The following is a 25,799-nucleotide window of genomic DNA, read 5'->3' as shown; positions in this document are numbered from 1 at the left end:
TCTCTGTATTTTTCTCACTATCTCTATGTGGTTTTTTTAATCCAAAATCAGATCATACTGCTTATACTTTTTTCATTCACTTTTATCTTTAAGCATTTATTTTGAAATAATTTCAAACTTACAAGAAAATTGAAAAAAAAACCCAATAAAAATTAATAGATAATGTCAATATACCTTTTACCCAGATACTCAGATTTATCAACTTCCAATATTTTGCTGCATTTGGTCTTTCTTTCTCTCTCTCTCCCTCTCTCTTTACAATTCCCTCCTTTTTTTCCTTTCTTTCTTTCTCTATCTAATTATCATCTGTTTTCTAAACATTTAAGAATGGGTTGTATATAGGGTGTGCCTTTAACCTTTAATACTTCCATGTGCTGATGCTGTTTTTACTCATTTATTATAGCATGTGTCTCTTCCTATGTCAATAAATTTTCCCTGTAAAGATATTTTAAAAGGCTTTATAATGTTCCATTTATAGACATACTATAATTATTGAATAATTACCCTTGCCAAACATTTAAGTTGTTTCAAATTTCTGGATATTATAAACAGGGCTTTAGTGGCCCTCCTTGCATATCATTTTTACATTTATTTCTAGTTATTTTCTTAGGATAAATTCCAAGTCTTGGACTTGCTGAATCAGTGTTTCCCAATAATTTTTTTTTAATAAATGGTTGAGTCAGAAAAATTAACCCATTTTTGACTTATGGTCTGATCATAAGAAGTTAACAGGTAAAGAGGCAACTAGATTGGTAACCCTAAAATTTTTCTGATATGTTTAGTTTTCCTTTATCAGGTTCCTTGCTCTTTTTTTGCCAGTCTTCTTTTGCAGCTTCTATTTTTGCTTTTTATCCAGAAGCAAATGTTGGGGATACCTATCTTGTATCCTGATCATCATAAAGCTCATTTTTGGAATTTATATGGATAAGATATTTAAGGGAAATTTTCATTCCCTTGATCGTTTATCCCTTCCACAAACCTCTTTCGCAGAACTTCTCAAAATGTGTTCCTTGGGCTAGCAGAACCAGCCTCTTGGGATTACTAGAAATGCAGATTCTTGGGCCTCACCCTGGACCTGCTGAATCAGAGATTCTGGAGGTGGGCCAAGGAATTTGCATTTTAACAAATTTGAGAACCGCTAGTATATTGAGTTTCTATTTCCCATAAAGTGCTGTGTTAAATGTGGTTAGAAATATAAAGGTGAATGTGATATGGATCCCACACTCAGGCATTATAAGGCAGGGTGGAAAACGCATTACATATATGTATGTAAGGAACATATTCTGGGGCCATGGAAGCTTGGGGTTCAGAAGTTTTTATGGAGATATACAGTATCCGGACTGGGCCTTGAAGGGGTGTTTTTAGGCTAAGAAATGGGGAAAGTAGAATTCCAGGCTTATAAAACATCTGAATATGCCCAATGAATGAGGGGAAATTCTAGAAGTTAGAAATGAGCAGAGATATATGAAGCAGGTTGAGAGCGAGACTTAATAAATTCTGAGGGTGTTTTAAAGCCTCGTGTGGCCAGGGTGAAGGATGACGTTGTTTACATGTCCTCTGTAGTGTGGACCAGCGCGGATAATATGCTCTGAGCACTTTTGTATTTGGGGATTTCTTGGCCTGGAGCAGGAGACCGCTCCATCAGGAAGGCAGAGAGAGTTTTCTCCCAGCAGAGAGTCACTAGGTTCTTTAGTTGGGAGAACTGATGGCTGACATGGAGAAGCCTGACTTACACCCTTCCCCCATGCCCTCTTTGACCTTGGAAGTCACAAACATCAAATGGAGGACGGGCAGCTGTCCCCCTGCCAATGGGAAGAGCAGAGATGAACCTTGGAGGAGGGAGGCTCTATTACCAAGGTCAAGACTGCCTCTAAGGTAGGACCCCAATGGAGGCTTTAGGGGGAAGAGAAGTCTTTACTTCTAACTTTAAAGATGGTTACTAGAGTGAATAAGAGTTCTTCACTCTCAATTTCTATCAGAGCCTCCAGAGGGAGGATGGGCCTTGATTCAAAGTCCTTAGAGTGGGCTTTAGGGAGCCAGGAGAGGGCCTGCTTTCTCATGTCAGACAGACTTGGGTTTCAGTCTCAGATCCTCCATGAGACTTTGTGTAAGATGTGGGCCTCTCACTGCCTCAATGGCTGTACCTATAAAATGGAGATAACGTATGACCTCTCCCTTAGGGCTATCAACAGGCTTAAAAGTGATGACATGCGTACCTGGTAAGCTCAACAAAGATCATCATTACGAGGATAATATAATCCTCGTAAGTGGTTCTTAACTAGGGTCCCCGAGGTGGGTATTCATGGCTGAGCTGCAGGGGGTCTGTAAAACCCTTGGGAATAGTCTATAATTATAGTGTCCAATGCAGAAGCCACTAGCCACATGTGGCCATTTAAATTAAAATGAACTAAAATGAAAAATGAAAAATTCAGTTCCTCATTGCATTGACCATGTTTCATGTGGTCAATAGCCACATGTGGCTGGTGGCTCCTATACCGGACAGCATTTATGCAGAACATCCCCACGACTGCAGAAAGATCTTTTGGATGCTGCTGGTATTTAATGTCCTAGTGTTACGTGCATGGGTTAAATTTTTTCTGGGGAGATGGCACATAACTTTCATCAGATTCTCAAAGGGATTCCAGACCTCATAGAGGTTTGAAAAAACCCACTGCCTTAAAGTGTTTTGTGTGGCCTGCAGCGTTCTGTACCATAGAAATGAAAGCAATTGTTTTTAATACAGAAAACTCCCAGGGACTTAAATGTGGCCTTCTTTTAATTTCTTGGAGATCTCCGGTTTCTGTTCTGTTCACTTACCCTTCTCCTACGCAAGTTCTGTTTCTTCCACATCCACTAAATAACTGTGGAGGAGGCGGCTCCCCTCCCTTCCCAAGGGCTTTAGGAGTGGGAGATCTCCACAGCTCTGTTCCAACTCTTACACCTCTAACTGTGACCTCACAACCCCCAGGTCCCAGGACTTTGTCTTCCTCACTGCCCAGGGCCCCAGGACTTTTCATTTGGTGCTGAGAGTAAAATGAGAAACGCTGGTGTCTTCTACAAAACTCTTTGAAGTTTACAAAGCTGTCTAGCACATCTTGCCCTATTTGATACCACAGTAAGCCTGTGGGATGGGCAGGGCAGGTGTTCCCATTTTGCAGTTGTGGAAACTGAGGCTCTGGAAGGTTAATGACTTCCTGGGTAGCAGAGCTAACTGGTGGCCTTGGCACACTGGTCTCTTGACCACATTGGTTTTTCCCTCTGCCAGGCCTCTGCCCTCTATTTCTGATCTTGTTTCATCTTTGTCTGATCTCTGCAGCCCATCTCCTGTCCCTCAGCTTCCTCCTGTGCTTGGTGTTTGCTACCGCGTTGCTGCACTGCTGTGGCAGGACCCAAGTCTGTGCCTTAGTATGCTGGCCTCTCTGCTGCTCACAGAGTAACATGGGAAGCTCTCTCTGGAAGCAGTCTTAGCTGAGTCCAGAAATTGCAATACTTTGATTAATGAAAAAATCGATGCCTAGGCACCTAAGTGGCTTTTTGGTCATTAGCCAAGTGAATAGAAGCTATTAAAGAACCGTATAATTTCTTCCTCATCAAAAACTTTTATGATTTAAAAAACATGGGGCAGCAGCAGCAAAATAACAAAGCAGTAAGTAGTATGCTTAACCCTGTATGTTTAGGAACCTTAGGCTTTCATGAGGGAAGACACCATCTTAGACTAGCTGGTGCTATTTCCAGAGAAAAAGTAATTCATTCATTTAAAAAATACTAATTATGTATCCACTACCTCCCAGATCCTGACTTAGCACTGGGCATATGATGGCAAACAAGGCAGTCTCCCTGCTTGGATGGAGCTGGCACTTGTAAGACCTGGCCCGGTAGCCTCTGGCTGGAAGGCCCCCACCCAAACTAAAACCCGTGAACATCTGGGCATACAGCTGTTCAAACTCAGCCAATCGGGACCTGCCCTGACAACAAAGGACCCCCACTGCACACGGCCCGTAGCTGTGCCCACTGCACACGGCCTGTAGCTATGCCCACTGCACACGGCCCGTAGCTATGCCCCCCGGCCCTAAAGCCCAAGAAACTCCTAATCTACCACAGGAGGCCCCGTGGGCATCGTCAGCACCCCCACTAGCTAGCCTATATCTAGCCCCGCCACTGCTGGGGGGGGGGGCGACTTCCCCGGCCCGCACCCTGAGCACCCGGACCGGGAACCTCGCCCGGGGACAATAAAATTTTTTTTAAACTCAGACTCAGTTTCTCTGATTTTTCAGTCGGCTTCCGTCTAAAACCTGACAGCACTCAGTAAGAGGAGACAGACAATAAACAAGTGAACTGAGAGGGTGGGCAGGAAGCCTTTCTGCCTGCCCAAGTGGCTTTTGAGCTGAGACATGGAGGGAGTGAGGCATGAGCCCTTAGGAAGGGCTGACTGTCCTAGGCCGTGGGACCAGCACATGCAAATGCTCAGAGGAGGGAAGGAGCCTGTGTTCGTGGAAACTTGTGTTGGTGTGAGCCCAAGGGAGTGAGAAAGAGAGTGGCAAGAGTGATAGGAAGCTGCACTTTTCAGTTTACATTCTATAATCATACTAATAATAGCAGGAGTTATTGTTTACCACGTGTCAGGAAGTGTGAATGAATTGTCTCATTTAATACTCATGTCTGTGAACTGTGTCCTGCTAATGCCCTATTTTTATGGTAAGGAGAATTAGGCTCAGATGCTAAGAACATTTTCGGAGGTTACACCAACTAGTAGTTGGTGAATCCGAGAGTCGAATCCAGACAGCGACACCCGAAACCTAATATGAGTCAGGTTATATGATGACCTGCAGGGACCCCTAATTGGAGGCAAGCATGGTTCTTGACCCTGTGATAAGAAGAATTTCTAGCCTTCACAGAAAACGCTGCCTCTCTGTGAGAGATATGTGAGATCATTAAATCCCGGTTTGGTAGGCGGTTTAGAAAATATTTTGGACAGTATGTCAGGGAGAAGCCCAAATCTGGTAAACCCCATAGGTCATTATTTTCCAAACTGCAGAATACCATGAAGATGTAAGTTATTTACATGTTATCTACAATGCCCACAGGTCCATAACATCTGCATTTTCACCGAATCAACTCTGCTATTCACCAAATCTCAAAAATAATCCCTTTCCAATGTGCTTTTCTCAAACCAGACCCTGAGAATTCTCTTCTGTTGGCCCCTGGGTGAAGGTGATTAACCCTCAAATTTGTCAACTCTGTGCAAACACAAACCATAGCTGGTTTCTAACGCTAAGTAAATAAAAGAAGATGGAAACACACCTTGTAGTGGGTGATACTAAGGGTAATCTAATCTAATCAAGAAAGAAAAGAAAGGAAGAACTCTCTGGCACCATCTCAGAGATGGACCCCTGTTTCTAGTCAAAGGAATTCCATTCTCTCAGCAGGGAGGTAATTGACAATATGGAAAGAACAGCTGAAAAGGAAGTGCCCGCCGCAGCTTTCAGCTTGGTTACCTAGGATGGAAGAGATAAAAATTGTTTTTGCCTGAGGTTCTGATTTCAGGACCCAAGTTCAAACATCAAAGGCAAGTTGTCTTGCTCCCATTTCCCCTTTGAAAGCCTAGGAGACTCAGTCTGGGAAACAGCTTGCTGCACAACCCTCTAGGGAATCTCAACCTCCCATCTGGTAACATTCTTGCATATGAAAGCACAGAGGTGGGGGAGCAGAAGCCTTCACTTTTATGCCCTTGGTTTTCCTTCATGGAAATCTTTCTTCTTGGCCATGCAAGATTACATCTTACTATTGGCCCTTTGCACTGTGGTATGCATAGAACTGGCAAGCCCTTTCATCACTTCCATCCCAGGTAAATATGATCCTGGCTTTCAGGGACCAAATAGGAAGCCTAACTGGCAGCACTGGTCAGCTATGATTTCTCACCGTTGGAAGAATTTCTCAAACTGAAAAACAGCAAAATATACAAACAAAACCGCCTCCTTTTGATAAGCAGGTAACTCTCCGGCCTTTAAAGTCTGTGAGCTTTAATCCCTTCTTACCTGCTCCCCGAGAGAAGATATAAAAGAGTCTATATTCTTGAATATTCTTTGAATTCCTACTGTCAAGACACTTTGGATGCATTCACTATCAGTTCCAGGTTCCCCCAGCTTCCTAGAAATCTACATTATAATACGCTTCTTCAAGCTGTCTGTGCCTCCTGGGATTCAGATGGAAGCCTCTGAAAGGACATATCTCTCGTTCCTCTTGGTAAAATCCAGCCAAAAGAGAAGTCAAGAGACAGGGTCTGTGGAAATGGTGGTATTGTGTACTGCTGGCATTCCATCCTCCTGCCTCTTCTCCCCCAGTTTGTGGCAAGGGGCAGTGAGGCTTGTGTCAAGATATTTCCAGCTGAGGTCCTGGAGTAAGAAGCTGTCGCTACTCCCTTCCCCACCCCTGGAAAATGCACTTCTGTTCTTGAAATTGACCCCATGAGAATAGTGGGTGTGGTGGTTTGAAGCTATATGTATCCCAGAATAAAGGTTTTAAATCTAATCCATTCCTATGGGTGAAAACCCATTGTAAGTAGATCTTTGATGAGGCTACTTCAGTTAAGGTATGACCCAGCTCATTCAGGATGGGATTTAATCCTATGACTGGAGTCCTTTATAAACAGAATGAATACAGAGAGAGAGAAAGCCATAGAAGTCCGAAGCTAAAAGCAGTGGAACCCGGCAGAGAAGGGAGAGGCCAGCAGATGCCACCTCTCCCTTGCCATATGTGCCTTGCTATATGGCAGAGGAGCCAAGGATCGCTGGCAGCCAGTCTCCGGGAAAAAGCATCACCTTGATGATGCCTTGATTTGGACGTCTGGCGTCAACTATGAACTAAATAAATTTCAATTTTTTCAACCTAACCCATTTCCTGGTATTTGCTTTAAGCAGCCTAGGAAACTAAAACAGTGGAAACTTGATAAGCCTGTTTAGGAATGCATTTGAGCAGCGGTCCTCAACAGCTTCAGTGTCATCTGGGCCCCAACCCAGACCTATGGAATCAGAAACTGGAGGTGGGCCCAGCGATCTGTGTAAATAACCAGCCTTCACATTTGGGAGCCATGGTAAAGAGAACCCCCTCCTCAGAGGGTCAGGAAGTGAAGCAGAGGCCCCATTTCTAGCATTAATTATTTGGAAAAACCTACCGTGAAGCAGATTACATTTTTCTTCTCAGGTTCAAATGACCTAATCCAGGGTCCTCAGGCAGACTTGGGAGCAGGTCCTGATTTAGGCCCTTTCAAAAGGCAGGGGGATAGTGGAATTGATCTAACAAGGTCAGTCAGTCATTAATATCACCCACTGTTCTCATTCATCCATTTACTTACTTAATCGTTCATTCTTCATTCATTTTACAAAAATTTATTGAGCATTTATGAAGTTCCGGGAAACCGTTCTAGTAGAGTGACTATATAATTTATAGTCCCAAAGGGGCTGTTGATTATAATGGACCTAGGTTAGTGTGCTGATTCTGCTAATTAACATCTTGAGACTTTAGGCCAGTGACTTCTCTTCTCTTAGGCTTAGCTCCCTTAAGTGGGGCCAGTAGCTAACTACTTTATAGATAAGGTTTGAGGATTAAATAAGATAATAACTTTGCTAAGCACAGGGTTGGACAGATGCTCCGTAACTGGTAGTCATTATTCCTGATGTGGATGTTTAGGGATCACTTAGACACTTCTGCTGGGAGGTGGTAGAGAGAAGGCCAGATTTGTCTAGGTCTGTGAGTTCCGATGCAGATGCACATTGGCATCTCATGGGGAGCTTGTAAAAAGTCCTGATTCCTGGATCTCACTCCTAGAGAGTCCAATTTAATCCTGTAACCAAGAGGAAATGAGCCAAGCTCTAGAAACTGGTCTCAGTCTGCTCATTTGTCATCAGTGAATTCTAGAAAAGAAAATGTGTTTGGCAGCAGTCACCAGTTGAATACTGGGTGATACCTTTGGGTTTGGATTTACTTAGTTGGCCATTTGATTGCTACCCTCATCAGGGACTCAGAACCCCATGAAACAGTTTGTTGAATTTGGCAAAGTGGTATATTATGCTTGTCTTTACTCTTTCAAACCCATGGTGAATTGTTGAGCATGACACTCCCTTTGCTGCCCAGACATACTAGTTTCACATGGAGTCCCTGCAGACTGGACCCAAATTAAGGACCCAGGCCTGTTAATAACACCTCATGAGAGTTTTTCCACTTGTACACCTATGAAAGAGCGCTTCAGCTGTGGATCTGCCCAGCCACGGTTTTAATGAGTTTCCTATTAAGTTAGCTATTTGACCTTCAAGTGCATTATTTTCATTGTTTTCGTTTAATTACACCCAAGTCATTTTTCTAAAGGCTAGAGATTAGAAATAAAACAACTAAAAACTAATGCTACTCCCTGGCTGGCCTGCCTCACCCTCTTGGGTTTCCTGGAATTCAAGCATTTGCTAATGCCTTAAATAACACCACTTACACTTGAAGCTTTTTTTTTCTTTAAAACTGCTTTTTATTGGCTAAATTATTTCTTAATATCAATAGTGGTTACTCTGCAGCCTCTATACCTACAACACTGGGTAATTTACCTTCATGGAAAGAGTCAAAGATGAGGGTCACAGCCTTCTTTTTTAAAACCTTTTTATTTTGAAATAATTTCAAATTTAGAGGACAGTTGTAAAAATAAGACAAACCCCATACAGAGAATTCCATCATTCCCCCCGTCCCCAACCACCTCCCCAGGTACCCAGAACCCACCAATTTTTAATGTTTTTGCCACATTGGCCATCTGTCTTTTTCATCTTCCCCTCTCCATACCTTTTATACAGATCTATCTATATCTTTTCTAAATATTTGAGATTATATATATATTTTTTTTTTCTAAATATTTGAGATTAGGTTGAATACATCATGGTTCTTGAACACTTAATACTTGTATGCACATTTCCTAAGAACAAAGATATTCACTTATGTAACCACCTTAAGTACAGTTATCAAGTTGAGCTAATTTTTTAAAACTTTTTAAAATTATGAAATATAACATAAATAAAAAAGGAATAAGTTCCCCAGTACATATTAACAAGTAGTTATAGAACAGATTTTAATGTTTGTTATGGGTTACAGTTCCATGATTTTTTGTTTTTTCTTCTAGCTGCTCCAAGACATTGGAGACCAACAGAAATATCAATATAATGATTCAGCAGTCATAGTCATCTGTTAAATACTATCTTCTTTGTTATACTGTGCCTCCTCTTTAAATAACGTATGTACAGAAAAGCAATAAGTTTCAAAATACATCACAACAATTAGCTGTAGAACAGATTTCAGAGTTTGGTATGGGTTATAGTTCCACAGTTTAAGGTTTTTATTTCTAAGTGCTCTAAGGTACTGGAGGCTAAAAGAAATATCAGCGTGATGATCCAGCACTCATACTTATTTGTTAAACTCTACCTTCTCTATATAACTCCAGTGTCACCTTTGATCTTTTTTCCACTTCTTAGAGGTATTTGGGCTATTTCCATTGTAATGTTTTCATTTTGGAAGGGGCTGTCAATAATATGGGATAGGGAGATGGAACTAGCTGATGTTCTGGAGAGGCTGGGCCCTCTAGGTTTCAGGATTTATCTGATCTGGGGACCCATCTGGAGGTTATAGGTTTTGAAGAGTCACCCTAGTGCATCAAACCTTCATAGAATCTTATTTATTGCCCAGGTGTTCTTTAGGATTGGCGGGAATGGTTTTGGTTGGGGGTTGGCAAGTTATGATAGGTAGCAATGAAGTTGAGCTAATTTTTAAAGAAGAATGAAACAACTGCAATTTAATATGGTGTCATTTGGAATTAAATGGTATGACTCTCTTTAATTTGTTTAGGCAATCAATAAATAGCATGAAACTGGGGAGTCTCATAGAATATAGGTGAGAGGCCTCTACAATAATCATTAAGATATCGAAAGGGGGATTGGATTAGGTAAACCCTAACTTCTAGCCTGCAGATTCTGGGTTTCTTTGATTTAGGAAACTTGGGCCTCTCTCCAAACCCCATGCTTCTGGTAGTAGGTTCATCTAGTGACTGTGGCTTTGAGATGAACTCAGTGGGTTGAAACACCCCTGGGAACGAAAAATGGACTACGGCTATGTAAGGCATCAACCAGCCAGTTAGGAGAGCTAGGTTTACTGCTTGCTGTGGTCCGAGTCCTTTAATGTCTTCGAGTATTAGTTTCACTATGTTCTCCATCTCCCATCCCTGCCCCCGCACCCCCCTCCCCACCTCACTCCCTGACAATCATGCAAACATACCTTGAGGTTACAAATGCCATCTCAGGTGTAGATTCTGCCAATAACAGTCAGATTGTCATATTCATAATCATAATCGCCTTGGGCTAAAGCTAAGACTACAGCTTTAGTAGTAGGCCAAGCCAGGGCAATTGAAGGAATGATCAGGAGGACTGTGGGGCACAAATGATGAGTGTCTGGTGATGGTTAATGGAACGCACTGCCACCTCACGCACTGCTTGGTTTCCTCAGGGAAGTGGTTGGACCCACCTGGTACCCTTGAGTCCCCCCTCCCACCCAGTTCCTCTATTCTGGCCATGTCCCCTGCCTTCCTAAAGTTTGATATTGGACTCCCAAGTGGCACTAGTAATCTTAGCAGGAACGGATGGTTCTTGGTAAGCCTTCTGCTTCTTCACTTTTGCAGGTAGCTTTTATACTCTCTCACGATTTCTTCTGCCTACGATGGAGTCCACTGCTGGCCGTGGGTGGTCTGGTTGGCTCTGGTGCTTCTTGGGCATGCCAACCAACATCCAGAGTTTTGGCTTAAGAAAAAAAACAGTGAACTAAAAAGGCTTTCATTGTCCAAACCAGAAAGCACATTGATTTAACCCTGATGGAGGAAAAGCTGCCAATCCAGTTTAATTTTTTCACCCTCCTTGTCCTGGGTTTTTAGTCGCGAGGGACCAGAAGACAATTTTATGAAGTTGTGAGCCCATGAAGGGTTTGGTATTTAGTTTTGGGGAGGAAATTTTTGAAGAATCAGTCTTGTATTGACTAAATTACCTAATTAGGTCTCAGACAATTTTTTTAAAAGAAAGAATACCCCATTTATGAAATGAAAAATAAACTCACTTTCTTTGAGGATCCTACTGACCTAATAAAAGAACACCTCGTAGGAGTGATGAGGTACTTCTGTGTGGAGCCATTAGGAAAGTAATAAAATGCTGCCGCATGGGGAGGCAGGAGAATGGAAGGAATGGCACATCCTGGATCTAATTTAGGAAATGGACTTGATAGAAGGCAAAGACATGGAGAGAATTCTGACGGGTCTACTCCAAGGCCCTTGGCCTTTTCACTTAAAACCAACAAACTAACCTTTCCGGGGCCTTGTCCCACAGAAAGATATCCTTCACCTTTTTCATGGAGCCTCCTGTAAATGGAATCCCCTTCCCCCTCCCCTCTTAAGGCCACTTTTCTCTTAAATGGCCTGGAATTTGGCTCCACAATGGCTAGTGGATGGTTAAAATCCCAACATCTCACTCATCAGCAGTTTGCCCAGGCCAGAGCATTGTTTTTATAATAGGCATTTTCTCAAGTTATACAAGTTTTGTTATTAACCTCGAGGGCAGCAGGAGGGAATCGTTAGGAGTTGGGTAATTAGCACAGTTGTGAAAGCCAGACAATCAGAAGGCAGAACTGGACTGTCAAACTGAACATCTGATGAAATTCAGAATTAATTTGGAGAAGTAACTGTTGCTATAGCAACCAATCCCCACTCTCCCTCGAAATGGAAAATAAACAGAAAACGAGAAAAATAATGCAAGTCAGTGCCTGGAAAGAAGGCTGTTCTTCAGAACAGTGGAAGAAAACACAGAGATTTTGGATATTTTAGAATGTGCCAAAATGATGGCACAACCATCTCATAAAAGCAAATGCAACTCATTTTTGATGGTTCGGTTCTATGCGTGTTTTCTCTGGAATCTTTTTAGGACATTCAACCTCACCTCACCAATCTCTCTCTCTAAATCATTTAAGTACTTAAGTCGGTACCATGCAGGTTAGTACTTGAATTCTTTTTAATGTTTTAGTTGTATCCAACCAGATAGCAATCCTCAAGGGCAAATAATGTATCTTATGCTGCTTTTGTATCCCCTTTAACACATAGCAAAATGCTGAGATAAATGCTTGAGGTAGATTGATATAAAAACATTTTCAGAAAAGGCAGTGATGTTGGTTCTATTTCAAGAGAGAAAGCATTCATTGAGAATTATGCAAGGAGAGGAAATGGATGATGAAGAAGAAGAAGGTGAGTTGTGGCTGTAGAGTCAACACCAATTTGTGATCAATTCCTTATTTGGTTATCTGCCCAACAGAAACGTGTATAGATGCTCATCAAAAGATTTGTTCAAGAATGTTCAAGAGCAGCAATATTCGTTATGGCCCCCAACTGGAAACAGCCCCAAAGTCCGTCACAATAGAATGGATAAATAAACTGTGGTACATTCACACCATGGATTACTCTAGAACCATGGGAACGAGCAATCTTCAAGTACATGGAACAACATGGAAGATTCTCACAAACATAATGTTGAACTAATGAAGCCAGACACAAATTGAATATATACTGCATGATTCCATTTTTATAAATAATTTATGATACTGCTTTATTTTAGGTTATCCTTGGAAAGATGATTAGAGACAGAAGGAGGCCATGGAGGTCTTTGTGGGGGGCTGGTAATGTTGTTTCTTGATCTGGGTGCTGATTTCCTATTTATTATGTAGGATAATGTTAGTCCTTCTCTCATGGAGTTGGTATGAGGATTAAATGTGTTAATCCATGGCAACAGAGGACTTACTCAATAAAAGTTAACTATTGTTGCTGTAAGCCATCTAGGGAAGGAGTGGTCACTCTCTGGGAAGTCTCCCATGGAGAGTTCAGCTGTGAACTATTTCCTAGGTCCAGGATCCCAGATACTATCCTGCTGCTCATTTCCATTTTTTTTTTATTGTTCCTGGCACTTTTTGTCCCTATGTCTGACTTCCACAAAGCGCCTTATGGGTGTTCAAGGCTCCTGTATTTCATTCATAGCCTGCCTCTTCCTTCCTTTTCTTATTCCCTGGCATCTGCCACTGCTTCTAGTTCTACTGTTTCCGCCCATGTGCCCTTTCTCACTCTTCTGCTTGGGACATCTTCTATTCCCATCTTCATTCGGTATCCCCAGTGCCAGCCACACAGTAGGTGCTTTATAAAACGTCATTTCACCGAAAACTAAGATCTGCACCAAAATGGACAAATTGCCAGAACCGTGGGCTGACTCAAGCTGAGCTAAATTTCTGTTCAAGGTTTGCATTTTCCTGGTAGGCCTGGCTCCTCAAGGGCCATCGTTTCCCTGACCATTCTGGAGCCATCGGGTTTCTGGGTAAAACTGTCTGGCCAAGAGGCACACGCTTTCATTTTTCGGAGAGGAAACCCTTCCCAACTGCTGGAAAATAAGCTTTTGCTTAGTGACTAATAACATAAACACAGACAAGATTTCTGGGCTTATAAATAACCAGCTGTAAAAGTGCCCAAGGGAAGCGGCCCTTTTTGCCAGAAGAATGGCTGTGAGTGTTCCTATCACCTCGCTGATAGTGACCTTACCACAGGCAAGGAATCTTGGGCCGAGGGTGCGGAAGTTGGTTATTCTTCAGTACAAATTCCCAAGGACTTACGGTTATGCATTATAAATCCTAGACTATTCTGGAAAAATAATAGATGATCTGTAAGGTCCCTTCCGGCTCAAAAATCCTGTGATTCTGCAGCTGCTACAACATGTTTTAAAGAGAGATGCCAGTGCAGAGAGGAAAGTGTTAGGTTTTTTAATTTTGCCAGAGCTGCCTAAGAAGCAGATGAAGTTATTATGAGAATAGCTTCCACTTATTGTACATTGGCTGAGACACCGAGCTGAGCACACGGGACCCTTGAGCTTGCTGAATCCTCTCCCAGCAATCCTCAGTTGACTGAAGACGAGACTGAGGTTCGGGGAGGTTAAGGTATGAGAATAATAGCAGAGTGGCTAAGAGTACCGCGTCTGCGTTTAAACTGCTGGGTCCAGTCCTGGTTCTGCTCCGTACTTGCTCTCTAACTGCTGATAGTTACTTAACTATCCGAGGTTTTCTCATCTGTAAATAAGGCTATCCTTAGGACCTATGGTGTCATGGGGATTACATGAGATGATTCATGCAAAATGCTTATTAGCACAGTGCCTAGTACATAGTAGACTTTCAATAAGTGCCGCTATCGTTAAGAAAGGACTCGAGGCTTCATTGTAATATCACAAGGCCTCTTTGATGAGTCATGGATGCCCTGAGTGTAGAACTGTTGTTTGAATGTAGCCAATCTAAGGGTGTAATCGTGGCTGTGACTTCGAGACTTGGGCAGCTGCTTGGGGGCTCGGCTCGGGGCGGGGGGTGTCCGTGAGCCAGTCCTGGCCACTTAGATGGCCACCAGCCATCTAACCCACTGTCCACCGGCCCCACCTGTGACAGTGAGGGGTGATTTTATCACTTAGCTATCATCTTATCCATCCGGTGTTCCCAGACTGGTTCCTGGGAACATTCGTTCTTCTGGATGGTACTAGGACTATTGAAATGGCCAAACCTGCAGAGCTCTGAGTTAAAGAAACCAGGCTATTCACATGGGCTGATGGAGTATCGGTATTTTTCAAATCTTTTACCTACGTTTGACCATGGGACCCTTTTTTCTCCAGCCTATCTTGCAAGACTAGTGCTCCAGGGAACATACATTTGGAACAGTTCCCCACCTCCCCCCAAATGCAGTGAGTGGTGGAGGGCAGGCGGGTCTGAAAGCTGGAACCAGAGAGGAGGAGACTGTAGTGGCCTAGGCCAGAGAAGATGGGTAAGGGGAGGCCGGGGAGGGGAGATAAATGGACACATTTGGGATATAGTGTAGGACCAGTAAGATTTAAGCATGGCAGCCACATCGGCATATTGAGCTCTGTCAAACTGAATTCCATTTCGATCTCCTTGATGCCAGATGAACCAGTGGGAAAGGGAAGACTCCTGTCCTTGAAACAACCCTTTTGTCTGCATTGGCAAGTGACCCACACTTTCTAATAGTCTCTGAATTCACCAGTGGTTTGGATGCACCAGACCCTTTGGGTAGTGAGGCTCCTTATCTATTTAACTGTCGAAGTGTATTCCCTTTTTCCATTCCTCCTCCCCCCCCTTTTTTTAATAAATTAAAAAATCTGCTGCCCTCTCCAGGGTATATGAGTTTTATCATTTTGAGAGTCCAAACCATCCATCCAGAGGCGGCTTTTCCAATTTCTTAAGTTTATTCTTAATGAAAAGTGCACACAGGCTGAAATCCCTGGCAGGAACTCAAGCTGCAGGGCACTGTACCAAGGCCAGCAGACATGAGAGCAGCCAATTTTATCTGGCTGTTCTCTCCCTTTCCCCACCCTCCTCCTTCCCTCTTATTTGATCGGAGAGGTTTGGCTGGACTTAAAGGATCCAAAAAGGAACTGGAGAGCCTGAGCTTCTAGCAGCCAGTGACGCAGTGTGGGAGAATAGGGGACCCAGGCCAGGGGCAGGTTCCAGTTTGACTCAGCTCCTCATTGACTGTGTCTGTATGTCTGGCGTGGTGCTAGGCCCTGGGGGTCCAGCAATTTGATACCAACAATAGTAGCTCACATGGGCCGTATGTTCAGGCGTTTTCTAAGCATTTAACACACCTGATATCAGTAACTTCTCCCAACAGTTTTAAGAAATATTTACTGATATTATTTGCATTTACTGTTGACTAAACTGCGGCACAGAGAGGGCAAGCAACTTCCCCACTCACCTAGCAAGTAAGAGACAGATCCAGGACTCCTAATTAGGAGTGTCTGATTCCAAAATGAAAGATTTTAGCGCTCTCTCCCTGAGCTTACAGTCCAGGCAGAGGAAATGGATATATAAACCAACAAATGAATGCCACACAATTTGAAAGAGCTATGATGTAAGTATCAGTTAGTACAGTGAGAGTCAGACGAGAGGCAATGAGGAAGACAATGAGTACAATCTTGACTGATGAGTTTGAATTTCCCTGGCAGGTAAGTCAGGTAAGGAGGGGTAAAGGGAGAAGGAAGAAGCAGGTGTGAAGATCATGGAGGTGGGAAAGAGCTGTGTGTGTGTGTGTGTGTGTGTGTGTGTGTGTGTGTGTGTGTGTGACCTGAGGTGGAAGGTAGAAGCTGGTGAGATGGAGAAGGGTAGACAGGGGTCCTTCAGACAGGGTCCTGGGTACCTTACAAAGGTTCTTGTACTATACCCCTTGGGGAGTGATGGTGTTCTAGTTTTCTAGCTGCTGGAATGCAATATACCAGAAATGGAATGGCTTTCAAAAAGGGGAATTTAACAAGTTGCTAGTTTACAGTTCTTAGGCCTAAAAAATGTCCCAATTAAAACAAGTCTATAGAAATGTCCAATCTAAGTCATCCAGGGAAAGCTACCTTAGTTCAAGAAGGCTGATGAAGTTTAGGGTTTCTCTCTCAAGTGAGAGGGCACATGGTGAACACTGTCAGGATTTCTTCCTCATCTGGAAAATCATGTGGAGAACATAGCATCATCTGCTAGCTTTCTCTCCTGGCTTTCTGTTTCATGAAGCTCCCCAAGAGGCATTTTCCTTCTTCATCTCCAAAGGTAGCTGGCTGGTGGACTCTCTGCTTCTCGTGGCTATGTTGCTGTGCTCTGCTCTCTCTGAATCTCCAGCTTTCTCTAAAATGTTTCCTCTTTTATAGGATTCCAGGAAAGTAATCAAGACCTACCTGTAATGGGTAGAGACATGTCTCTACCTAATCCAGCTCAACAGCCACTCCTGATTGAGTCACATCTCCAGGGAGATGATCTAATTGAAGTTTCAGATATACGGTACTGAATAGGGATTAGAAGAAACAGCTGCCTTTACAAAATGTATTTAAAACATGGCTTTTCTAGGGTACATACATCCTTTCAGACCGGTACAGATGGATTTCAAAACCATTATTTATATTGTCTTTGCTCAAAGGTTATCTTATGTGAAAGCTCAAAGTATAAAAATGGGGTGGCTATGGTGGAGGTGGCACTGAGGACCTACAGTCTGACCTTGGCCTCCCTCCCTCCATCCCCATGCATTGCCCCCCACCCCCCACCCCCACCCTGGGTATCTGCCTGGAACCCCAAGGACTTAGCAGAGAAGGGTTTGAACATCACTGCTGGAGGGTGTCAGGACTGGGAAGAGAAAACCATTTTAACATTGTAGCATTTTAGAAAATGACTTCCACAGAGTGTGGAGGTCACACGAAGAGGGGCTGAGGCAGGACCAAGCTGGACATGATGGCTTGGGATGATCCCTCTGACATGACATGGTTCTGTGTCATGACGCTGAAGACAACCTAATTTCAGCTAACTTTTCTAGTCTAATGGTTCAATGCTTGTCTCTGGAGCCAAATTGCCTAGATTTGAATCCTCCCCTACTAGTTGCAGGCTGTGCAAGTTCCTTAATTTCTCAATTTCCCCATCTGTGAAATAGTAAAATTAGGAATATTCCCTTCATAGTTTGTTGTAACATTTAAATGAGTTAGTATATGTAAGCTACCCAAACCTTACATAAGCCTCTGGTGCATAGTAGGTACTATATGATTATTTACTATTATAGTCCAAAGTGTATTTATTAGGTTTGGAGTTAACTTAGTTAGCAAATATTAATTGAACCCCTACTAAATGCCGCAAATTGCTCTTCTTGGTGCTGGGAATACATCAATGAATGGAATAGCTTCTCAGTTACATTCTAGCTGGGGAGGCATAATAAATGAAGACATAGAACAGATGTCTAACAATGCTGAGAAGCACCCATGGGACCATCTAGGACTTTGTAGGCCACTTTAAGAACTTTGGATTTTATTTAGAATGAGGTGGGCTGTATTGAAGGTTATGAGCAAAGAGGTGACAAGATCAGTAAGCCCCATTTGGGGTCACGGTAGCTTTGTTAGATGGGATGACCTGGCCCGCATCAAACGGTTAAAAAATGGTAAAGTTTCCCACCTAAGGGGACCTCTTGTGGTGGGAAGGGATTGTGGGAAATGGTCCTGGTAAAAGGAGCCACGTCCTCAAAAAAGGGAGCCACATGTCTGATAAAGTTATGATGGAGCGTCCGTCACAGTAGTGATGACATCCCTGCCCACCTGGCTGGAAACCTTGTCTGCCCCCTCGTTGAATGGCCTGATTTGTGTCCTGGCCAGTCGCTTTTTGCTCCCTGCTCGGTGACATCGCCATCATCCTCACAGGCACCCTCTGTGGTCACAAGTGAGCTTGTTGGGTAAACTGGGTGTTTATTGCTATTTCTCCCCACAGTGTTTGAGAACAAAGATAAGATTGTGATCATCATGGAGTATGCAAGCAAAGGGGAGCTGTACGATTACATCAGCGAGCGGAGGCGCCTCAGTGAGAGGGAGACCAGACACTTCTTCAGACAGATTGTCTCTGCTGTGCACTATTGCCACAAGGTACAAGACCCAACTGGCCAGCAGCTTTGACTGCAAAGGGTTTTCATGGCGCAACATGAATCTGTTCATATTGTGAAAGTGATGTGTGCCCACATTGTAACATATAGAGAGACTATAAAATAGAAGACCATCATCATACTATAATTCCTAATCCAGGCATGATCTACTGTTGACATTTTTGCTTGTTTTCTTCCAGTCTTCCTCCACCTCGCATTGATTTTTAATTTAAACTCTTTATTTTCAATGATTGTAGACTTAAGGAAAAGTTTCAAAGATAGTACAGAGAGTGCCCATAAGCCTCCCAATTACCCCATTTCCTCTAATGCTACCATCTTATATTACTGTGGTATATTTTTCAAAACATAGACACCAACCTTGGTACATTACTCTTAACAAGACTCTACATTTTATTTGGACTTCACCAGTTTTCCTGCTAATGATCATGTTCTGTTCCAGAATCCAAACCAGAGTAACACATTGCATTTAGTGTTGCATAATTTGTGTTTTGCTTTTTTCGCTTAATATTTGAATCTAACATTTTCCTTTGTTATTAACAATTTTCTGTAGAGCTTATATTATTGTATTGTGATTGTTGGACATTTAGGTTGTTTCCAAGTCTAGCTGTGAGAAATAGCAACCAATACTTAATACATAAGTCTTTTCCTCTCATTTGAATCATTTACCTAAGACAGGTTCCAGAAAGGAATTACTGGATCAAAGGGTCTGAGCCTTTGTGTTCTCTTGGTGCCTTTCCTTGCATAGGTGCCATGTGCATAGTTTACCTATATACATATTTTGGTACAACACACCTCATGGGATGTGCTGATCATACAGCCACGAGGTAGCTACCCTTGGTCTTTGGAAAAGGAAATGAAATGCACAGATAATTCCAGGCCATAACAATAGTTGTAATTATTGTTTTAGCCATTATTTTCATCCCATTTAGGCTTTTCCCCAAGGCTTGTAATACTTGGTTGAATCAGTCGTTTACCTTGAGTACAATAGTGTGTTGAGTCCACAATAGAGTCAACTTCATACAAATGGTTACGACATGGGTGTTCTGGTTAGTTAAAGACTACTTGAGAGTGGCTCTGTAAGAATTGCCAGTAATTAGAAGACTATGTATTATTCAAAGCCCTTAACCTATGTGAACATCATCTGACTTCTCTTTGATGACTCAAAAGGCACTGATGATTCAGATACCACAATACCTTATTTACCACCAGGTATTATTGTAAAGCACTATAGATCGTATTCTCATTAATTGAACTGGGTGTACATTTGGGTTTTGTATGAATTGGCCTTCATGACACCCATTCCACTTTATTATGAAAACCAGGAATGCAAAAATGCAAGTCAAACTGCTCCCAATATTTAAACTGAAATAAAGCCAGGTCCCTTATATTCCCTATCTTTCCTCCAGGTAGAAAGTTTGGTTTATGCATTTCTGAACTCAGAACACATCCCTGAAGGCTTGGATTAGAAAATGAGTAGTAGGGATACATGTTTTTATCTCTCTCTCCAGTCAGTGCTTTTGGAGATAGTGGGAACTGTCAAACCAAAATGAAAATAAACAACGAAGAACCAACGATAAACATGCAGATTCTGAACTAAAGAAAGCTTGGATGAAATATAAAGAATTTCTAACCAGTTGGTTTGTTCAAAAGAGCAGTTTCAATTGCAGACGTCATTTCCTCTGAATGATGCTCCAAACCTACTGCAAGCTATTATCTGCTCAACCCCAAAGAGCTGGTTCTTTCAGCCCCACCTGACTTCTCACATCCACCCACTGCCCCAAAAGATAATTGGGTTTTTAAAAAGTTGAGTATGCCAGTTATTACTGCTGAGTAGACCAATGGCCTGTTGGCTGGCGACTCCTTTCTCCCGTCTGCTGGTTCTCTGCTGCTGCTCATCAATGCAGCTCAACCTCCCGCCTTGCCAGCGTTTGCCTAAATGTAAGGGGCACACAGTGAGACAGTGACCTGCCCTGGTCGGGTCAGAGGTTATGGTCTCACTGACCTGCTCCTACCCCTTACCTTCCACCCTTCACCTGTCACCCGACACCAAGCCCTGCCCAGCCTGGAAGGACTTTCAGAATCCTGCCTCCTAGCAGAAATGCCCTTGAGAGTGGCCCCGTTTCCCCCTTCATCCTTAGGATAGTTCTGGATCAGTGTCATGGGTCAGAATAGATTGGACCAGCGTTGGTCCTTTCCAGCATTGGGGAAGGAGGCAGACAGGCGTACAGACAGACAGACAGACAAGCAAGGTCTGTGAGCCCTACGTTTTGAGGCCCCAGCAGAGCAAGAGGCTTCTTCCTTGGGAATCACATCATAGACAGACATTGTTTGCTGCTGCCTGGGACTATATTACTTTCACACAGTGGAACTACATTCCAACAAAGAATCCCCCTGCTGTTTTACAGGATCTGGGGGAGAATGGATTCCAGTCATTCTTCCCTTAACCACACAGCAAGTGACTAATGCTGTCCTGTCGCTGGGCTGGTCGCTGGTCACTGGTGGAAAGCATCCAGACAGTTAGGACAGCCCTGAGAAATGGAGGCGAAGACCACCGGGCTGGTGCATTTCTTTCATCTGTCAGACACTTCCCTCTGTGCACCCTCCTCCTTCGTCTTTCTCACTGTCTCGTCCCAGCCACTCCCATTTAATTCCCTCCCTGTCTTCTCATTTCAGAACAGTGTGGTCCACCGGGACTTGAAGTTGGAAAATATACTGCTTGATGACAACTGCAATATTAAGGTAAAGCTCTTGCCTTGTTGATTGATATGCAGGGCTTGGGTATTGCAGCTGTGTGGGGCCTTAACCCGTTCCACCCTGCAGCCTGGATATAAGACAGCCGCTTCCATTCCTGGCAGGTAGGTGGGGAGAGCTGCTCGGCTTGAGCCCTCAGTCCAGTTCAGTCATCTCAATTCAGCAAGCATTTATCAATCTCCAGCTACATGCCAGACACCATTCTTTAGGCTGAGATGAAGAGATGCTGAAAAGAGATGGCTAAGATATGATCCCTGCTTTCAGGAATCATCACCCTAAAAATACAACTAACATATTGCAGGTGTTACATATTTTGCTTGATATCATTGAAAATCAGTCTTCACAATGAACAAATGAGATAGGTACTGTTATTTTAAATCATTTCATGGGGAAAGTAAGACACAGAGAAGTTAAGTAACCTGCCTAGGTAACACAGTGTAAGTCATGGAGCTGAGATTTGAATCCCTCTCTGTCTTACTCATGAGCCCAAGTTCAAATCACTATACTCGATTGGCTAGCAGGGTCTGAAATTATTTTTGAGTTGGAATTCTTTCCCTTGCTACTTTTCTGTCATCCCTTTACCTTCATGTCTCCTGTCTCTCCCACCCACACCCACACCCCTGCCGCTGCCCCTGAAACCAGCCATGGAGCTGGGAGGCTCACTGAAGGGATGATGGTCTTTGCTGTTGGGAAATAGCATCCCCTCAAGTGATGGAGTTTATTTTATGGAGAGTATTATTGCTGGCTGCTGCTGGAACCGGAGAAAGTTTTCCCAGCCCACATGGTTCAATTGCCTCCCTCCGAGCACTCCGAATGTCCTTTTGATCACGTCTGCAAAATAAGCAAATACGGCTTCAAAATAAACGGAGCTCGCTGCGTGGGTTTCATTATGAAATGGCCTTAGCACTCCCGGCACCAGGGGGAGCCCTCCGAGGGGCCTCCTGGTGACGTGAGTGGCTCATCCCCGTCCCAGGACAAAGCATGGGAATGACCTAGCATGGTCCCCTGTTTCTGTTGTTGCTCTCAGTCCAGTGGTGCATCGCAGGGAGACTGTTTTCTTGCTTGGAAGGGTGGAGTTGCTTTGGTGTCTGAATTCGGTTTGCAGATCATGGCAGCAACTTTTAGTCCTCATCATCCTGAACGTGTTCCAGTGACCTCTTCTTGCAGAGGGGTTGACCGTGGTCACATATTTATGTATAGTCCATGGAGCAAGTAGGAAGCGGTTGGTCGCAGACATTGTCCCTAGAACAAGGAAGGAAAATCTCAGGATACCTCCATTTCTGGCAGAGTGGCTGAATCATTCTAGAAGGAACACTGGCTGTTGAGTTAGGAGATTCTGGGCTGTGTGGTTTACTCGCTGTCAATACTGGAAAGCCACTTAGCCCACTCTCCTCTTCTGTAAAATGGAGTAACGGTAATACCCACAGGCTTGTTCTGAAGATTAAATGAGATACTCCTTGTTTAGCTTTATAAACTGCCGAGTACTGTGGAGATGGGTCAAGGTTAAGAGAAATGCCTTTGTTGTTCTATTGCCTGGGATTGAACTGCAGCCCTGCCCCTTGTTAACTTCAGGGTGACGGGCCAATTACTTAGCCTATTGAAACATCAGTTTCCACATCTATCAAAGAAAGATGCCCAAATCTTGTTTCTGGGCATTGTTGTTTATTTAATTCTTTCAATGAGCACCTAGGATGTGTGGTGACGAATGTGGGAATTTTAGGCAGTGCTGTAGACAAAGCCCTTGGCACTTGGTCTGGCCTGTAGAAAGCACATGATAAGGAATTACAGTTAATATGTGGGGAGTCTATTATTGGCTCCTATCAATGGCAGGTCCCCAGAGAGGGAACCAAACAGTGTCAGCTGCCCTAAAGGTGCCTGGGTCCTGGGTGATGGTGGACAGGCCGTGATCCAGGTCTGAGAGCCGCATTCTAGGGGTCTGTGTCACTGACCCTGGTGATTTTCTCTCCAGATTCTTCCTGCCACCTGCTGCTGGCGCTCGAAAAACTAAATGTGGTCTTTACAATGCCTGGAATGTGAGTCTCTCGCCTGGGGATTGGTTTTGTGGTACAAAGTGACCTCCTGGTCCCATGATGTAGTCCCAGAAGATAAGGCGCATAGCTTCCTGCAGGGTCATAGAATTCCCCAGTGGAGGAGAAGTATGGTTAGGATTCTGAAAGCAATTGTGCCAGGAACAATGGGGCAGGAGCCTAGGAGAGTGGCTTATTTGCATAAGGAATGGGACAATGATGTTGAGGCTAATAGCGGCACGGGAGTATCCCCATCCACCCTGCATAGGGAAACAGTTCCCACATAGAAGTTATAAAAACTAAGGTTTTAGTCATATCTTTTCCTTCAGAATTCTTACTTCTGGCATTCATTTCCCAAGGTAAAACACACACAGACATACATCAAACAGAAACCAAGCCTTCTCATTCCTTTGTTATTTCTTTTCATTCCCATTTTCAGAACCCTAAAATTCTTCTATTTGTTCAAAGAATGTCTCTGGGATTAGAGAATCCTAGAGCTTGCCAGTACCCTGAGGATCGTTTTCCAGTCTCTCGTTTAATGCTTATGGCCCAGAAAGTGTAAGTTATGTGCACAAGACCACACGGTAAATCAGCCAAAGCCTATATTGCTGTGTCTTTGTTTCCCCAGAGTGTAGGAAAGTGCTCAGCACGCATAGGTTCTTAAGGGAGGTTTGTTTTTGGAGTGAAGGAATGAAAAGCTGGGATTAAAACTCACATTTTTAACTTCCAGGCAACTTCTCTTTTCATCATCTCACATCCACTTCCAAGGTTTTCTAAAATACGTTTCAGCTGGTGCTGATCTGTCTTCCGGCTGTGTATTCTCAGCTCTTCCTGACTCAGCATTTTGCTGAAAACGTATTTAGAAAGGGCACTCGCTGACAAAGGCAGGCAGCCGCAGGGCCGCAAGCTGGCCTCCAGGTTCACAACAGTACGCGTTGTCAGTGTCTGGACTCGGGGAACCACTGACCTCTGTTGGAGCCTCCTCTGTGGGGCTTCTCTGAATTGGGCAGCCTACCTTATACCTTTGAAAGCCTGGAAGGCTTTTGCCCCAGAAACCTGCAATAGCCTGCTGGTTTAAACTTGTCACATGTCACTCGGTTTTGGGGTGGGCCATGTAGCTTGTTGTCTCCCCTTTGCTGCTTGATGTTGATTAGCAGTGAGCACATCTGGTGTTGGAAATTATTTATCTGGCCACTGAGGGAGGGTGTGGTTTCTAAAAATACTCGCACAGTCAGTCGGCAGAAAGAATGAGAGCAATGTGCTCTGTGGAGGCATGTCTACTAAAATAGACACCCAGCATAGCATTAATTTGTAATTAATAAAAATGGCCAGATTCACATCCCACTCTCTGGGAGAAAGGAATGCCGACAATTCCCATAGAAGACTCCTGTAAAAATGCCTTATGATGAGAAGAGATCCAGGCATCAGGGTCAGCTGACCTCCTCAAAAGAGGGCTGGGAATTTGGAGAGCTCCCAGGGATCTGAGTAGAGGGGCAGAGGAGAAATGGCCTGTTGTCCTTGGTGACAATAGAAACACGGCTGTTGTGGATAAGAAAAGAAGCTTTCAATGGCCAGACCCACAGAGAAAGAAAAACTTCTAGAGTTCAACAAGACCAAGTGGGGGAACTCAGTCTCATGGGCCTCTGGGCTTCGATTATATGAATGTGGGGATTCTTCATTCAGGCATTAATTAATCCATTCATTTGTTCATTCATATATGTATGCATGCATGTATATGTATGCATATATGTGTGTGTATATATATATATTTTTTTCATGCATGCTCTTATTAACTTACCTATTCCTGCATACATTCATCAGCAATTGGGCAGTGCTTATGCAATTAGAAATATTTATTAAGCCTCTCATATGTGCTGGTGTTTGGCCCTGTGCTGGGTGGTAGAGATTTAATAATGAACCAGATGACCAGGTTCCCATCCTCTGGGAACTCAGAATCTAGCAGTTATTAAACAAGTAGTTAAAAAAGCCATAAGAAGGATATGGAGGTATACAAGGAAGACAAGCTGCCTGCCCTAATGAACTTAGAATTCCAGTCAGGGAGACAAGCAATAAGCCAATAAATGCCAAATGTCATTGTCCAGCACTGAGAAAACCCATTCTGGGTGAGGGTGGAGAATGGCAGGTGCTGTTTTAGGTAAGATGGTCAGAGAATGCCTTGCATAGGACTTGAGCTCATCAAATCCACCAAGCCATCTCTGGTTTTCTGGCCTTTGCAAGCAAGTTCCCCTCTGCCTGGAGTGCTCTTCCCACTCCTCTTTGCCTGCCCCTCCTTTGGGCTTCAGCTTCTTCTAGCCAGCCTTCCTTGATCCTTATTCCTTGACTGGGCCAGGTGGCCCTACATTGGGTCCCATGGCAACCACGTGGAAGCATGCATCGTAGCTGGGTGGACCAGAAGGCCTTCGTGGAAGAATGAGTGCTTAAGCTGGGTTTTGAAGAATAGGTAGAATTTTGACAGAAAGGAAAGTGAT

General features: G+C 43.6%; 1 protein-coding gene across 1 annotated transcript in view; it reads left to right on the top strand.

The window, feature by feature from the left end:
• Positions 1–25,799, top strand: part of NUAK1 (NUAK family kinase 1) — a 72,310-nt gene that overhangs the window by 31,831 nt on the left and 14,680 nt on the right. The window contains exons 3-4 of the mRNA XM_077168600.1: positions 18,364–18,515; positions 21,206–21,271. Coding sequence (XP_077024715.1) covers positions 18,364–18,515; positions 21,206–21,271 — 218 coding nt within the window. The remainder of the gene's footprint in view (positions 1–18,363; positions 18,516–21,205; positions 21,272–25,799) is intronic.

The sequence above is a fragment of the Tamandua tetradactyla genome, chromosome 7, assembly GCF_023851605.1.
Source record: "Tamandua tetradactyla isolate mTamTet1 chromosome 7, mTamTet1.pri, whole genome shotgun sequence".
Lineage (NCBI taxonomy): Eukaryota > Metazoa > Chordata > Mammalia > Pilosa > Myrmecophagidae > Tamandua > Tamandua tetradactyla.
This window is presented reverse-complemented; position numbering and strand designations above follow the sequence as displayed.